The following is an 18141-nucleotide window of genomic DNA, read 5'->3' on the forward strand; positions in this document are numbered from 1 at the left end:
AGCACTCCTAGATAAGGTTCGCCCTCATTAGGGCTCATCAGTCAGGTACAGCTGGATTCCAGCAGCACAGTGAATAAGGGACCTATGTTGGGGCACACCCTTGCCATTTAGGGTGTTAAATCAAACATACACAAAGCTACAACCAACGGATGAGCCCCCGCTGGGTTACACATCAGAAAGCCCAAATTGTCCAGTGTGTGCTATTTGACACAATGTCCTGTGGCATTTTTCTTAAAGATAGATGGGAGAAAAATGTGCAACATCCCCTGGCCTGGAAAGACTTGATTTCACAGGTCAGCCACAGCGGGACCCAGATCCCCAAAGTTTAAAGAAAAAAAACTCACTAATCAGGTGAAAATGCAAACAGTTCCTCGTCTGATCACAAACACTGAGCACTTCTCTTGAGACAGACGCTTTGCATGTCATAGACCTAGGAGGCACATTTTAGATTTGCAGTGACTCCTGCTGATCAGACTGTAAACATTTTGGGAACAGGATTTAAAACAAAAGACACGTCATCTGTAGTCTTCTATATTTGGCCCTATCATGGGCTAGTGATTTATTTAATGCCCATTGCCACTCTACTGTTTTATAATCCCTTAAAAACCCAGCTGGAAGCTTGTATTGAGCATGAGCGATTAGTCTTTAAGGAACATGTGTGGTGTGTGTTAGTTACTTTACATTTTTCAATGGTATATTTTATGGCGTTTTTTTTTTCATCCAAAATTATCCAATAATTTGAGGTGTTTCTATGGTCAGTTGAAAAGAGTGATTACCAAAGGAGGTGGCATGCAGACCTTTGTGCTCCATACCTCAGCAGAGAGACGCGACGCAAGGCCCTGGCTCTTCCACTCGCTCTCCCACTCCTGGACACCACTCAGATCGGCCATGTTCCTCTCCAGTAAGGACGCCGCTAAGAAGGCCGGGTGGGTAGGCTGTTCACACACAGGCAGCAGGTACTTCTGGTAATACTCTTGTAACTCTGAGGGAGGGCGAGAAATGACAGTGGAAAAGTTAAGGGGGCTACTTAAGTGAGGTCAACCAAATGTCCATTTTAGATACTGCTTTGTTGTGCCTCAGACAAGTCAGTACATCCAGCAGGGAAAGAAATAACGCAGTGACCATCTAACTGGGAACTTAGTCCACTCCAGTACTGGGACCGATAATTCTGTTCTTTGAGTATTGTTACCAGCCAGCACTGGAGCTCCAGGGTTTGGACAAGACATGACACTATGGGACCCTGATGGTCCATTAAGAAACCAAAAGTAACAAATTAAATATGATTTACTCAATCAAATTCTCCTGGCTATTGCTCATTTTTGGCTGCATGTGTGTCCAGCAATTTCAGCACACCAAGCAACTGGAGTCACCTGAGAAAACTGTTTGGGTAGCAGGGTTACCAAGTTATTGAGGATTACAAGCATCTTGCATTGGATCACAGAGGGTTCGATCTTGGTTGGCTCTACCAGTTCAAGGGCTTCTCTGCCCAAGACACCAGCACAGCAGGGATGGCACAGAAGCATGCGCACAAGAGAGGAGAGTAATCAGAGCCAGTCTATGGTACCTGGACAGATCTTTTGACCAGCTGCGTCTTTTTCACCCACAAGGACCAGCGGCTGGACATGGAAGCGCAGCATTCTCCATGAACCCTAAAACAGAAACGGACAAGTGGAAGGTGCAGTTCTGATCCGGTAGATCTCAGACAGTCTCACCCATTCAACCCGACAAGAATGTTCACAAATCACTCGCTCAACAACACTGACTTTTAATCCGACTTCTGCATCATGGGTACATTCATGAAATGCATGACAGCTCAAGACTTTCTTCACCCACGAACATCTAGTAACACTTCTCAAAAACAACTTGCTCCTTTTAAAAATTATTTTTAAACTTCTCATCAAGCTTTCCATGCTACTGTACCAATCATCTGCTTACTTATCCTTGGGCACAGCACAAAAGACAACTGTCAGAACCCCATGCAGGACAAGCAGGAGCTTCTGAGCCCAACCTTGGTAGTTGATGTCTGTTACTCATGATGTCCCAAGACCCGACATACTGTGAGCTCTGAGCAACTGGGCCAAGTACCCCTTCAGCACCTGACTCTGTCGTAGCACGGGCTGAGCAGTGCAAGTCTTCTTGGGGACAAGGTAGGTGTAGGGTGGACACAGGCTCAAGACTCAAAATACATCCAGTAACCCCAATAAAGGAGTGTCCGGTCAGATTATTGCTTTTATGTAAGAGCAGTATTTATATATGAACACAAAGTGAAATACAGCATGCTAAAATAACACACAGTGTATTCTTCCAGCAGGTATGCTAGTGCTACCGGGGTGAGCTCTTGAGTTCCATCTCCCCAGCCAAGTATTGCGGTTATTCCCCATTCACGCAAGGGGACACTCAAACTCAGCCTGTTCCAGTCTTAGAAGCTCCACCAGGGCCTTTGGAAAGTCAAAGAGTCCCTAAGCCATACAGCTTCAGACAGAACAAGTTCCCACAGAGGCATGGCACCCAGTCTTACCCGCTCCCACTGAAGTGGTGGTCTGGAGAGTTTGTGTACATGCTGGTGGCCTGTCTGTGAGCAGAAGGCTGGATGCTGGGATTGAGGCTGCAGAGCTCCATAGTGCCCTTCCAGTTCTACAGTAAATATCCCAGAGACTGGTGACAGGTCTCGGGTATTATGGGTTAGGTGGCTGAATCAATGCTCTTTCTCCGCAGGTCACAACCTGCAACTTCTTTATGGGTGCACGCTTCTGTAAGGGTGACGGTCCTCTCCCTTTGCCACGGTCACGTTCTAGCATAGGAGAGTCACACATAGGGGCACACAGGGTGATTACATCTTCAGTTCACCATGATGCACAGGGCAACATCCCTTTTCTCAGCAGAGGTGAGTACCATGGCGACAGCCCTGATCTTCACCACCTTGCATACGTGGGCACATACAGCGCACTCAAATTTGCATCCCTTTTTGTTTGACAACACTGCACCTGGTGATGGCCTTATCTTTCTCACAGTACTGTACCAGGGTGACGGCCCTCAAGATTCACCAAAGACCCCAAGTGGAAAATGGGGGTTACGAACAACGTACATGGGCAGACAGCCTAATTGGTGTGGGGGGAGGGGGATGTCAGGAGCCCTTGTGAACTTCGTTCCCTCCAGGCAGTCTCCTTCTCCCAGGGTCTTCCGATCTCGGGTCTGGGAGTAGCTGGTGCTCCAGGGTAGGTGATCCTGATTCTCCTGGGTGATGTCCCCTGTTTTGGTCACAACAGGCAGCAGTCATGCTGAACTTCTCCATGCTGATGTACACCTCAGTTTGACAATTTTGGGCGCCTCAAGCTCCCCTTTTTATAATCTGTTTGCAGATATAAGTTTAACTTAGTGTATGTCTTTAAAGTTTGTGTTATGGGGGTTGCTCACTTTGAAGCGCCCACTCCTCTATCACATCCTTCCTCCAGAAAGCAATCTCTCACAGCAATAGTGTCTCCAAACTTGATAGCCCCAAAGCACAGGCCATGGGAGTGACTACAAGATCACACATGGATGTCAGCCTCACTGCTGACATACACTCCACAATCTCCAGAAAATCCTCAGATGGATCCCAGCAGACTACCACAGGACAGTCACCCATGCCTTAGTCACAAGCAGGGTCCACTACGGCAACACCCTTTACGCTGGCAGCTCAACGAGAAACATCAAGAAACTACAACTCATCCAGAACGCTGCCAGACTCATCCTGGACCTCCAACAACGAGAGCAAATCTCTCAACACCTGAATACCCTCCACTGGCTCCCGGTCGAAAAACAAATCACCTTCCAGATACTCACCCACACGTACAAGGCCATACACAATGCAGGACCAGCCTACCTCAACCACTGTGTCTCCTTCCACACCCCTGCAGATCCCTCCGTTCCGCCCAGCTGCAATCATCCCTCGCATTTGGGAGACCACCGCCAGAGGACGATCCTTCACCGACATTGCAGCAAAGAGTTGGAACAACCTCCCCCTGCACTGCAGACAAAGCTCATCACTAAGAAGACCCTCCAGACACGGCTCTTCAGATGAGGGTCTTCTTCAGATCAGGCCCTCTCCTACCCTCTTACTCTCACCCCCCCAAACCCTGTGCCTTGAGACCCTCACAGGTGAGTAGCAGCTCTTTACAAAAACTGACTGTTACATTTGATAAATCTGTTTCAATCAATCAAAGACCCCTGCCAAACTCTTTATGATTCTCGTTTAGCTCCATCTCCTTCCTGAGATGTATCTAGGCCTCTCTAACCAGTGACATCTTTCAGAATCAAAGAGTCCTTTCGAAGTGTACTGAAGTCTGACTCTTCCTTCCTCCAGTGTGCGTGTCCCATCCAGCTCTCAGGAACGCAGCAATCCACAATTGTCTGGGGGCTCCTCCACGTGCTTCTCCAGCAGGCCCTGGGTCTCTCAAAGTGGAACTCAGAGGCTTCCACGCATTACGCCATTCACAAGCACGCAAACATCCAGGAGCACACACGCAACACACATGCACAGGCTGCACCACTTAACAGGCGCACATACATCCAAGTGCGCTCATGCAGAGGCTCGGATTCCCATGTACTGCACCACTCAAAGGTACACATACATCAACGCACTGTACAGCACTACATCCTCCTAACGTAGCCCCAGGGCGAGTGAAGCACACAGAGTTGGAACGTTACACAAGTGGGCGAGTAGGCCCCACTCTAGTGATACAGGTAAATAGAGCTGTTTACTGATCATTAGTACTTAACCATGCTATGCTGCCGACAGTGCTCCTGCTGCTTAACTCCTGATAAAGACAACAGCCTTCCACGACACAAGGCTAGTGCTTTAGGGACCCCTGCAAGCCTAAGCAAGACCGCGGTCCATGTGTAGGAAAGTCCACTCTTTCTGGCATGGTTACCCCCACTTTTTGCCTGATGTCAGTGTGCTTAGACTGTTTTCACTGGGATCCTGCTAACCAGGACTGCAGTAATTGTGCTCTCTGCCCCAAATGTAGTTGCTTTGGCACTTGTTACACCCCAAAGTGGGCATACTGGTGTGCCCCTGTAAGTCACTAGTATACGGTACTTAGGTACCCAGGGCATTGGTACACCAGGGGTCCACCACAGCCTGCAGCAGTAATTATGCTAACCCCAAAGTTACCACACCAGCAGCTCAGGGCCGGTCAGGTGCAGAGGTCAAAGTGGTGCCCAAAACACATAGGCTTCATTGGAAATAGGGGTGCCCCGGTTCCAGTCTGCCAACAGGTAAGTACCAGCGTCCTCGGAGGGCAGACCAGGGGGTTTTTATAGGGCACCGGGGGGGACACAAGCAGGCACAAAAAGTACACCCTCAGCGGCACAGGGGCGGCCGGGTGCAGAGTGCAAACAGGCGTCGGGTTTGCAGTAGGTTTCAATGGGAGACCCAGGGGTCTCTTCAGCGATGCAGGCAGGCAAGGGGGGGCTCCTCGGGGTAGCCACTACCTGGGCTAGGGAGAGGGCCACCTGGGGGTCGCTCCTGCACTGGAGGTTGGATCCTTCAGGTCCTGGGGGCAGCAGGTGCAGTGGGTTTCCCAGGCGTCGGGTTCTTTGAAGCAGGCAGTCGCGGTCAGGGGGAGCCTCTGGATTCCCTCTGCAGGCGTCGCTGTGGGTTCTCAGGGGGGTCAACTCTGCCTACTCACGGGCTCGCAGTCGCCGGGGAGTCCTCCCTGTAGTGTTGGTTTTCCGCAGGTCGAGCCGGAGGCGTCGGGTGCAGAGTGGAAAGTCTCACGCTTCCGGCGGGAAACGTGTTGTCTTTAAAAGTTGCTTCTTTGTTGCAAAGTTGCAGTTTCTTTGAAACAGGGCCACTGTCCTCGGGAGTTCTTGGTCCTTTTAGATGCAGGGTAATCCTCTGTGGCTTCAGAAGTCGCTGGACCATGGGGGACGTGTCGCTGTTGCAGTTTTTCTTGAAGTGGGGAGACAGGCCGGTAGGGCTGGGGCCAAAGCAGTTGGTGTCTCCGTCTTCTCTGCAGGACTTCAGGTCAGCAGTCCTTCTTCGTCTTCAGGTTGCAGGAATCTATCTTGCTAGGTTCTGGGGGCCCCTAAATACTCAATTTAGCGGTGTGTGTAGGTCTGGGGGGTTAGTAGCCAATGGCTACTAGCCCTGAGGGTGGCTACACCCTCTTTGTGCCTCCTCCCGGTGGGGGAGGGGGGCACATCCCTAATCCTATTGGAGGAATCCTCCATCTGCAAGATGGAGGATTTCTAAAAGACAGAGTCACTTCAGCTCAGGACACCTTAGGGGGTTGTCCTGACTGGCCAGTGACGACTCCTTGTTTTTCTCATTATCTCCTCTGGCCTTGCCGCCAAAAGTGGGGGCTGTGGCCGGAGGGGCATCTCCACTAGCTGGGATGCCCTGTGGCGCTGTAACAAATGGGGTGAGCCTTTGAGGCTCACCGCCAGGTGTTACAGTTCCTGCAGGGGGAGGTGAGAAGCACCTCCACCCAGTACAGGCTTTGTTACTGGCCACAGAGTGACAAAGGCACTCTCCCCATGTGGCCAGCAACATGTCTGGTGTAGCAGGCTGGCAAAAACTAGTCAGCCCACACTGGAGGTTGGGTATGTTTTCAGGGGGCATCTCTAAGATGCCCTCTGGGTGTATTTCACAATAAAATGTACACTGGCATCAGTGTGCATTTATTGTGCTGAGAAGTTTGATACCATACTTCCCAGTTTTCAGTTTAGCCATTATGGTGCTGTGGAGTTCGTGTATGACAGACTCCCAGACCATATACTCTTATGGCTACCCTGCACTTACAATGTCTAAGGTTTTGCTTAGACACCGTAGGGGCATAGTGCTCATGCACCTATGCCCTCACCTGTGGTATAGTGCACCCTGCCTTAGGGCTGTAAGGCCTGCTAGAGGGGTGACATATCTATGCCATAGGCAGTGTGAGGTTGGCATGGCACCCTGAGGGGAGTGCCATGTCATCTTAGTAATTTTCTCCCCACCAGCACATACAAGCTGGCAAGCAGTGTGCATGTGCTGAGTGAGGGGTCCCCAGGGTGGCATAAGACATACTGCAGCCCTTAAAGACCTTCCCTGGCATCAGGGCCCTTGGTACCAGGGGTACCAGTTACAAGGGACTTACCTGGATGCCAGGGTGTGCCAATTGTGGAGACAAAGGTACAGGTTAGGGAAAGAACACTGGTGCTGGGGCCGGGTTAGCAGGCCTCAGTACACTTTCAAATCATAACTTGGCATCAGCAAAGGCAAAAAGTCAGGGGGTAACCATGCCAAGGAGGCATTTGCTTACACCTGTGATGAGAGGGGGACCAAGTCCAAGAGTCACAGTGGAGTCCAGGATAAGTAGGAGCTACTACCCACCCAGCTGTGGATGCAGGAGTCGGTCGACGGTGATGAAGATCAGGTCAGCACTGCACCCCTGTGGCCGGAAAAGAGTTCCTGAGGGGTCGCAGACAACGTCCCACTTTGGAAGAAGAATTGCAGACGGGTGTCGGTGTAGGAATTCCACGAACAGGCCTTCGCAAAAGCAACCTCACGGTTAGGGAAAAGTGGCGCTTCAGGGGACCAGCAAGGCCCAGGAGGACTCAACCCAGGAGGGGGAGTCACAGGGGACCCTCAGCATCGCAGAGAGTCCACAGGAGCAGACGCAGCACTCACAGGAGTCCCACAGGACAGAGAGACTGGGGTTGCAGAAGGATCCCACGCAGCATTACAAAAGAGGATCCCACGCAGCCAGAGAACCACGCAGGGGGCTGTGTATGCAGGAAGGAGTGCTGGAGGCTGGAGGCTGGAGCTGCACATCGCCTGAAGATTCCTTGGAGGAGATGCCAACAAGCCTTGGCAGCTGCACAAGACGCAGTGAACGGTGGTACTGGCTTGCGCAGGAAGGCAAAGGCTTACCTCCACCAAAGTTGGACAACTGGCAAAGAGGACCAAGAGGACTACTCCCGACCACCACCTGTGATGCAGGATCCACGCAGCTCAAGATGAGGGAAGATCCATGCAGCCGGTCGTCATTTGCTGTAGGTGCCTGCGGTTGCAGGGGATTGACTCATTCCATCCAAGGGAGATTCCTTCTTCTTCCTGTGCAGGCTGAAGAGTCGCTGTCTTCTGAGGATGCACGGCTGGGGAAATGTTGCAAAGCTGGCAGGAGCTGTGGAAACAAAGTTGCAGAAGAGTCTTCTTGTTGATTGCAGCGTTGTTAGTTCCTGGCAGGTCCAGTCGCAGTTCCAAAGGCCAGAAGTCAAAGTGGAGGTTACAGAGGAATCCTGCTGGATTCTTGCAAGCCGAATTGGAGTACCCATCCAAGAGAGAGACCCTAAATAGCCCTGAAAGGGGATTGGTCACCTAACCAGGTAAGCACCTATCAAGAGGGAGCTCTGACGTCACCTGCCTGGAACAGCCACTCAGATGCTCCCGGAGTTCCCTGCCAAACTTGGAAACAAGATGGCAGAACTCAGGGACCCCCTGGAGAAGCTCTGGGGAACACCCCAGGGGTGGTAATGGACAAGGGAGTGGACACTCCCATTTCCATTGTCCAGTTTTGCGCCAGAGCAGGGACTAGGGGTCCCTGAACCGGTGTGACCTGGTGAATGCACAGAGGGCTCCAAATGTGCCCTTCAATGCATGCCAGTGGCTTAGGGAGGCTACCCCTCCCAAGCCATGTAACACATATTTCCAAATGGAGAGGGTGTTACCCCATCTCCCAAAGGAAATCCTTTGTTCCGCCTTCCTGGGCTTGAGCTGTTCAAGCAGCAGGAGGGCAGAAACCTATATGAGGGGTAGCAGCAGCTTGGCTGCCTGGAAAACCCCAGAAGGCTGGTATGAGCAATGCTGTGGGGCTTCAAATAGACCCCAGAGTGCATGGAATCATTTTTCCAGTACTGGCAACAGTATTGGGATATGATTCCGACATGTTTCATACAAAACATGCCTAGGTTTGGAGTTACCATTATGTAGATGGACATAGGTAGTGACCTGTGTCACTTATGTCCAAGAATCGACAAAGACATAGGAGGGCATATTTGCTCATGCAGATATTTCTTCACATCGGATATATTGCACCCTGCCTTAGGGCTGTAGGCCTTCTACAGGAGTGACTTACAAATATCACATGCAGTGGTAGGGGACCTTGCATACGGGGATTATCGACAGGTTATGTTTTAACTTTTGTCTACACCAAGACACACAGCCTGTGATGGCAGCCCCGTGTGCGTTTGGTGCAAGGACCCTGGGGGTGGCAGAATCCATGCTGCAGCCCTTAGGGACCTTGCTTAGTACCCCAGGCCCTAGGTACCAGGGGTACCATTTACTAGGTACTCACAAGGGTACTAAAGATGGTGCCAATTGAGATAACAACTGTACAATTTAGGGAAAAACCTCTGGCACTGGGGTGCACTTTCAGTCCAAATCACATCAGATACCAGGCAAAAAGTGGGGGCTAACCATGCCAAAAAGATTGCTTTCTACAACATGCATGGTCCCCATTTGTCCATGACCACAAATGGTTACCAATGATCCAGATTTCACTGCAGCTGGCATTCTCAGGCCAGGGGTACATGCTTTATTACATCATCAACAATGATCTAACATTCACCAAACAAATCAACAATGATTATAAGAATGTCCTTCCATCTGAATTGCCATGGTTCACTCATTCCACTGCAAACTCACCATCACACTGTCCACACCCTGGCGGTGACCCTCGCGCTTATCCACCACAACAGAGCTTAAGGATTCCCTGGGCAGAAACAGCACACAATCTTTCCTTGAGCCATCTTCAAAGAGGACACATCTCCACCAGTCGATTCGCTGCAGACTTTAAAGGCTCACCAAATCACTCCAGTGCTGAAGCACTCTACAGGCTGCAGATGAAAGTATTAAAATCAAACCCCCTCCATCAGGTACAGAAAGCCTAGCAATATTCAGCCATGTTACTTCTCAAAACACCAGCTCATGATCTTCCCACTGGGATGAAAATGGAGTAGGACAAGGTGACAGCACCCTTAAAGCACCTCCACCTAGAACTCGGATCAAGCCACAAACAACGAAAGACTAAACTCTTCCACTTGATGCTTGGACTTGAATGTTCTTTCTCATCCCTGGCTATCTTTCCTGTGCTGTGTAGCTCCTATTGGTCACGTGGGCATTACAAAAACAAATCAATTATATAACAATACTGTAAATATATCATTCAAAACAGTAATTCTTAAAAGATAATGTTCACAAAGAAGCATTTCTCTTTGGAAATCCTACACAGCCTGCTCCCCAGTGACAGTCTTCTGTCCAGCTTGCCCACTGACACTCTCTGCTGCCTGGTTTCTGCTAGTTTGTCTGCTTCTTTTTTCCTCTGTTCTGCTAGTTTTTTGCTCAGTTTTCACTCTTTTCTGCACCTTTTTCTGCTCTTTCCCCCCGATTTTTCTTCTCCTTTTTACCTTCTTAACTATTTGCTTTTCTGCTGTTTACACTCTTTTCTGCTTGCTTTTTCCCTGCTTGCTTTTTCTGCGCTTTCTCCTCTCATCCCCATTTCCCTCCTCCAGCCACCCAAGCGCCCCGTCCTCCACCAGGACCTACTTAATGGAGGCTGCAGCGCAACCCCATTGAGCAGGTCCTTGTACCAGCTCCCCCATGACAGTCTCCTGTCCAGCTTGCACCACAAAGGGACAGTACTCCTCCTCCAGCTCTTCTCCTTGCAGAGGTTCCTCTTGATTCCAGAAAGATTCTAGAAGTCTGGGGTTTTGGGTCTTCTTCTTATACCCTGTTCTGCGTTTGAAGTTGGCAAACTTCAAAGCAGTCTCTCAAGTGTTTGCAAGATCCTTCCTTGGCCAGGCCAGGCCCCAGACACTCACCAGGGGGTCAGGGACCGCATTGTGTGAAGGCAGGCACAGTCCTTTCAGGTGTGAACTCTAGCTCAGCTGGCTCATCAGGATATGCAGGCTACACCCCTGCCCCCTTTTGTGTCACTGTCTAGAGAGAGGTGCAAACAGCCCAACTGTCAAACTGATCCAGACCGGGAATCCACAAACAGGCAGAGTCACAGAACGGTTTAAGCAATAAAATGCCTACTTTCTAAAAGTGCCATTTTCAAACAGACAATTTAAAAACCAACTTCACTAAAAGATGTATTTTTAAATTGTGAGTTCAGCGACCCCAAATTCCACATTTCTATCTGCTCTCAAAGGGAATCTGCGCTTTAAGGATATTTAAAGGCAGCCCCTATGTTAACCTATGAGAGAGATAGGCCTTACACAGTGAAACCCGAATTTGGCAGTATTTCACTGTTAGGACATATAAAACACACTAGTATATGTCCTAACTTAAACATACACTGCACCTTGCCCATGGGGCTACCTAGGGCCTAACTTAGGGGTGCCTGACATTTAGTAAAAGGGAAGGTTTAGGCCTGGCAAGTGGGTGCAGTTGCCAAGTCCAATTTTCAGTTTAAAACTGCACACACAGTAATTGCAGTGGCAGGTCTGAGCCATGTTTACAGGGCTACTACTGCAGGTGGCACAACCAGTGCTGCAGGCCCACTTGTAGCATTTGATTTACAGATTTACAGGACCTGGGCACCTCTAGTGCACTTTACTAGGGACTTACCAGTAAATCAAATATGCCAATCATGGATAAACCAATCAACAGTACACTTTACACAGAAAGCATATGCACTTCAGCACTGGTTAGCAGTGGTACAGTGCCCAGAGTCCTAAAGCCAACAAAAACAGGTCAGAAAAAAATAGGAGGAAGGAGGCAAAAAGACTGGAGATGACCCTGCAAAAAGGGCCATTCCCAACACCTGGCTAAACTCCTCCTCGAATTCAGACATCGCCACCACAACACCCAACAGCTGCAAGATCATGCACCGTGACAGCACCAACAAACTCGGCATGGGCATCACCATCATTCTCAAGAACATCATGCGATGCATCGCCACCAATGACAACATCTCACTCCTCATGGAAGACCTCAATTTCCAACTACAAATAGACGTCAAAACTACCTTAAGAGGCACCCTCGTACACAGACCTCTAGGACCCTGACCGGCCAGCTGCAACGCCATCCCCAACAACATTGCACCGCTAGCCATCAACTCCAACCAATATATTCTACTTGGCAAACTCAATTTTCACATCAATGACCCCAACAATGCCAACTCCACCACCCTCCTCAAGAACTTGAGCAACACAGGCCTCACTCCACTGGTCAACGTACCCACACACAAGGCCAGACACATTGTCAACCCCCTCTTCACCTCCAGTGACAGAATCGGATTCAGTCACTTCACAGAACTCTCCAGGTCCAACCACAGCATTGTCCACTTCACCATCACCGATGCTCAAAACACCACCATAAAGAACCAAAGAGCTGACTACCACAACAGGAGCAGAGTAACTAATCAAAGTGGACAAAGGCCCTCAAGCTCATCCAAACCCAGTGTCTCATCCGACCTAGACCAGGCAATCCTGGACTTCTCCTCCTGGATCATCAAATGCGCCACCTCAGTTGCCCCGCTGAAACCACCCAGAACCAACAAAACCTCTACAAACGCTAGCTGGTAAACTCCGAAGCTCAGAGCCACCAAGCGCAGCTGCTGCAAACTTGAGAAACAATGAAGTTCCACCAGGAATCCATCCAACAGAACAGCCCACAATGCAGCCCTCTGCAACTACCACCGATAAATCAAGGAGGTGACGAGAGCAGCTATTACGACCCGCATCGACTCAGCATCCAACTGCACAAAATAACTTTTCTATAATAGTCAAAGAACACTCCAACCAGGTAGCCTCAGAGAACACCATCCATCCCTCCCAAGAACATTGCAACATCCTCTCAGACTACTTCCACAGCAAGACTGCCACCATCTACAGCACCTTCAATCCCCAAACCATGATCTCCAACCTCATCACTCTTAACCCCACCTCCCCATCCAGCGCACACCAACAGCACTATCTCCATGTGGACACCGCTCACCACTCAATCCACTTCAGCCATCATGTCATCCATTCACTCTGTGGCACCCACAAACCCATGCCCCTACCACAACCTTGGAACCAACCTCATCAGCACAAAACTCACCAGCATCCTCAACAATTCCATAACATCTGCAGTTTTTCCGGACAAATGGAGACATGTGGAAATCAAACCCCTTCTGAAAAAACTCTCAGCCGACCCCAACAAATTCAAGAATTACCAATCCATCTCTACTCCTCTACCAGGCCAAAGTATTCAAGAAGGCCATCAATCAGCAGCTCACCACCTACCTGGAAGAAAACAACCTACTGAACACCACCCATTCAAGTTTTCGTTCCAACCAGCTCACCAAGACCGCACTCATCACCACCACCAAAATCAGAGCACTCCTTGACCACAGGGAAACTGCCACACTGATCCTCCTCGACCTATCAGCCACGTTCGACACCGTCTCCCACCACACCCTCATCAACAGACTACACAGTATGGAAATACAAAAGGACGCCCGCAAATGGATAACCTCCTTCCTGACAGGACGCACTCAGAGCGCCCAACTACACCCTTTCACCTCCGCACCCAAAAGCATCATTTGCAGTGTACCTCAAATGTACATCCCTTAGTCCCACTTTGTTCAATACCTACATGACTTCCCTTGCCGACATAGTTAGATACCATGACCTTACCATCATCTCCCATGCAGACGATACTCAACTGATCCTCTCACTTTCTGAAGACTCCTCCACCACCAGAACCAACTTCGGAAACACCATGAGCACCGTAGCAGACTGAATGAAAAATAACTGCCTGAAGCTCAATCCCAACAAGACAGAAGTCCTGATCTTTGGGCAAAGCACCTCCATATGGGACCGTAGCGGTTGGCCACCCGAACTCAGACACACTCCCACGCCTACAGACCACGCTTGTAACCATGGCATCATCCTCAACAGTGAGCTGAACAAGAGGTGGCAGATCAATGCAGTTGCCTCCTCCCTCCTCATCCTCTGCATGCTCCACAGAATCTTCATATGGCTCCCAACCAACACCAGGAAAACCATCACACAGGCCCTTGTCACCAGCCGCCTCAACTACGGCAACACTCTCTACGCCAGCATATCCTCCCAGCTCCTAAACAGACTGCAGACAATACAGAACACCACCGCCAGACTCATCCTGGACCTTCCCAAGCGAACCCACATCATCCCCCCACCTTAAAAACCTCCACCGGCTCCCTTTCCAGAAGAGATGTCATTTCAAGCTTCTCACGCACACCTATAAAGCCCTACACAATCAAGGACCGGACTACATCAACCACCGTCTAAACTTCCACCAACCCACCAGACACCTGAGCTCTTCCTCTCTCCTGTGCACACACACACCCAGAAACTGCTGCAGCCGTGGCGGCGGCCGCTCTTTTTTTCCCACATTGCCACCAAGGCCTGAACCACCTACTCCTTCTCCTCCGAACTGCACCCTCACTGGCAGACTTCTGGAAGAGACTCAAGACCTGGTCTCTGACAGAGACATCGCACCATGGCAACCAGATACCCCCAGGGGTGACAGCGTCACGCTCTACAAATGACTGACTGACACCATGGCAGAGATATTCCAGGTTTGTGGACATTAATGAAGAACATGAATCACAACTTTCCTTCAGAGTCCTTGTGTGACCACCCAGTCAGTAGCAGCATGAGGCACTCACCTGGGCTAGCTGGAGGCTTGGAGTCCGACACAATGGCGGCACCCAGGGCAGTGACAGCTGGGCTTTGATGCGGGCAGCAATGGCTCTTTGGAGCACTCCTGTTTTACCTAGAAAGGGAGACCAAAGGCATGCAGGTGTTTCTAAAGAAGCAGATAGTGTGCTCTGTACATCAGGATGTCTCTCGACACCAGGGCTGGTTTCTGTTCCAACCACTGCAGTACTCCTTGGCCACCTCACAACACTCCACAATTTAACTTTCAAACAAGAAAGGAGCCACACTGAAAAGGACAGTACACTGTGCTTTCTTACTATCCACCCCCCTCACATTATTTGCCTCTGTGCCACTTCTGGTCTACCTACCTGCAGGTTGATCAGTGTCCTCCGTAGCGTCCCGGGGAAGTTTCTCCACCAAGAAGATGAGGAGTCGCCTGATATCTGGCTCACTACTGTACAGAAAGGTTTGGTAGCCAAGTTCCCCCTGGTATCCCAAGTCCTGCAGAGAGATAGAGAAAGAGAGAGAGAATTTCAATACTGGGACCCGGGAATCCATGGGTAAAGGATATCTTGATGGATCAGCCTTGTGAAATAAGCATAACACCAAAGCTCTGGGAGGTGTGTGGGGCCAGGCAATAGTGTGTACACAAACTGCAGTTAATAAGGTTTCCCACACACCAGCACAAGCTCAGTCTTCCACAAAGCAAACACATTCTAGGGTCATTCAATAACTGCGTCAGAACTACCTGAAAAAGGGATGAATGAAACAAAAGGTAGCTGTGAAGATTACCCAAAAACCCATCAGAATAAAAATTATAATGCTGCTCTCACCTGGCAAGCCTGGGCCAGGCTCATTCCAATGCGGAATCGTGCAGACATGCCAGGGGGCAGGACGTGGCTGATTCCATTGCCCACGCCAGGGTTGATCACACGCAGACACTGCACCACCGACTCAACGATCAGCTCGGTGGTGAACTGGCGGAGGCTGTCCACGTCCTCTGGAATCTCCCTGTAAGAATGAGAATATATGCTGTTCCAGGGATTCCTCACCTGCAGTAGCAATACTCTTCCCTCTTTGGAAAGCTAAAAGAAATCTGTCTTCTCAATTTACCACCGTTCATCTCTCTCCCAGCTCATGTACAGAATCTCTCTAAACACAAAGTTTCAAGTATACAGCAGCTGACACAAACAGGCAGTATAACTGTTTGTTTAAGACTTTGTGCAATAAAAACACTGTGTGGCTGCACGAAACAAATTAAAAATTAAAAACCAGTAGTTTAATTGAAAAATATATTCAAGGGAACTACACATTATGCCACACCTCTGTTTTTTTGGGAACATGTATCCTGGTAGGATGCTGAAATAATTTTTAAATATATGCATGCAATACGAGCAATCACTCTAATACTGTGCAGTTCTTCCTCTGTCTTTGTTAGCATTTAACCCTTTCCTTTATTATTAGATGGTTTGAACATAACTAAATTACCCTATATAGGAACTTCACAAACATTCTGTGATCGATAAATTTGTTTTCATGGAGTGAATGAGTGACTGATGTGAGGCAAGTCTGTTGACTCTTTCTAGGATTGGGTTAGTATTTGTTTTCAAGATTTATGACCACTCCCTGCCTGGAGAAAATCTATGAGGACGCCAAAACCCGTTGACAGCCATAAAATAACGGAGAAATTAACCATCTCTAGAGTGCTGCATTTTCCTGTTTTAGTCTTTCATTAATTTATGGGTGGGCGCTCCGCGGCAAGCACAGACAACGTAAGTGTGCATCACCACTCCCTGCTTGACAGACATTCAGATTTAAGAAAAACAAATAAAAACCGCTACCAGCCAGCTGCTGCATTGGCAGTGGGTGACATATCCAACAATGGGGTAAGCGGGTAGATGAGGAGTGCGCAATGTCACAAACAGAGTGAGGTATGGGAAACTGGGGCAGAGAGACCAAGGGGAAAGAGTGCAGACCTTGAAAAACCATAAAAATGTTACTAGACCTACAGGTCGATTAACTTGAATAATCTATTCAACCTAACTGTAGTGTACCTGACCCCGTAAATGGGTCTGAAATTGCGCGATCCTTGGTAAATATTTTACAGTCTCCTTTTTATTAATTCCCACATATAAGTGCACATTCAAATAAGTGAGCTCAGCATTTCTGCTGTTCGAAAAAACCTCTTGTGACTAGGGGCCTTATTATGACCCCGGCGGTCACCAGACTGCCAGGGTCAAGGTCACTGTCAGCCAGCCATCAAAGCGGCAGTCTGACCGCAACATTAAGACTGTGATGAAAGTGCCATGGTCGGACTGCCGTCACTGTCACTTATCGGCCGCTAGTTGACCTGGTGGTGCCGGTGGTCCCAATCTGCCAGGGCAGTGCTGCCGTGGAGATTACAACCCCTCTCTCCACTGGCGTTTACATGGCAGTTTCACCGCCATGTAAATGCTGGCAGCGACAGGGTGCCGGAGGCATAGGCGGTGCGGGGCCCCCCCAGGCCAGCCCGTCGCGCAAATCACTGCTTGTTTTGCAGGCAGTGACTTGCGCAATGGGTGCTGGTGCACCTGACGAACAGCAGCATTGCCGCCGGCCGTATTATGAGCCGGGGTCAATGTTGTGCATTTCCTGCTGGCCCAGCGGTCGGAAACTGGCTTCTAGACACGGTCTACACTTCACTGAGAGGGGATACCTGGACCTGGTATAAGGTGCAAGTACCATAGGTACCCACCACACACCAGGCCAGCTTCCTACATGTGCACCATAGGAATCAATGGAAAGAAAACAAGTTACTTACCTGTAACTGTAGTTCTCCAGTATTGGAATCTTTCATAGATTCACATGCTTGAATCATTCCCGTCGTCGAGATGGGAGTCCCGGTATAATTTTCATAAGTAATGTTAAAACATATTGAAGAGAAAAAAGGCCCTAGGCCTCTTCAATTTGATAGTCTATCAGAGTCATTTTGTAAAAAAGGACCAAACTTGATCCTCCACCAATCAGGCGACAGCACCCTTCAGAACCTCCTGAGAGAAGCTCTAGCACCTCAGATTTTCAACGCACAAGTGCGGATATTACTCTGAGTATATGTACTGCTAGACAGAAAGAGGTGAAGTGAGCTTCTCCGGGGAGGTGGGTGGGTCGCATGTGAATCTATGAAAGATTCCAATACTGGAGAACTACAGTTACAGGTAAGTAACTTGTTTTCTTACTCCAGTATTGGAACTTTCATAGATTCACATGCTTGAATCAGAATAGCAAGCAATAACCATGCACATTGAAAAATGACAATTCGTTTGATAAACAGGTTATCTTATGCCACAAAACCATAACATCATCATGTCTAAATTAACGAAGCATATAATCATACTGAGATCTGTCTCTCTATATGTACATCTACATATATACACATCTATATATATATACACCCACGTATATATATATATATATATAGATATATATACACATATATATATATATATA

At 49.1% G+C, this 18141-nt stretch overlaps 1 protein-coding gene across 1 annotated transcript in view; it reads right to left on the reverse strand.

Annotated features, from left to right (window-relative positions):
* CCDC22 (coiled-coil domain containing 22) overlaps positions 1–18141 on the reverse strand; it is a 147257-nt gene that overhangs the window by 104093 nt on the left and 25023 nt on the right. The window contains exons 3-7 of the mRNA XM_069209306.1: positions 15489–15666; positions 15024–15156; positions 14664–14770; positions 1565–1649; positions 813–982 (exon numbers count right to left, since the gene is read on the reverse strand). Coding sequence (XP_069065407.1) covers positions 813–982; positions 1565–1649; positions 14664–14770; positions 15024–15156; positions 15489–15666 — 673 coding nt within the window. The remainder of the gene's footprint in view (positions 1–812; positions 983–1564; positions 1650–14663; positions 14771–15023; positions 15157–15488; positions 15667–18141) is intronic.

Source organism: Pleurodeles waltl, chromosome 10 (genome assembly GCF_031143425.1).
Source record: "Pleurodeles waltl isolate 20211129_DDA chromosome 10, aPleWal1.hap1.20221129, whole genome shotgun sequence".
Taxonomy (NCBI): domain Eukaryota; kingdom Metazoa; phylum Chordata; class Amphibia; order Caudata; family Salamandridae; genus Pleurodeles; species Pleurodeles waltl.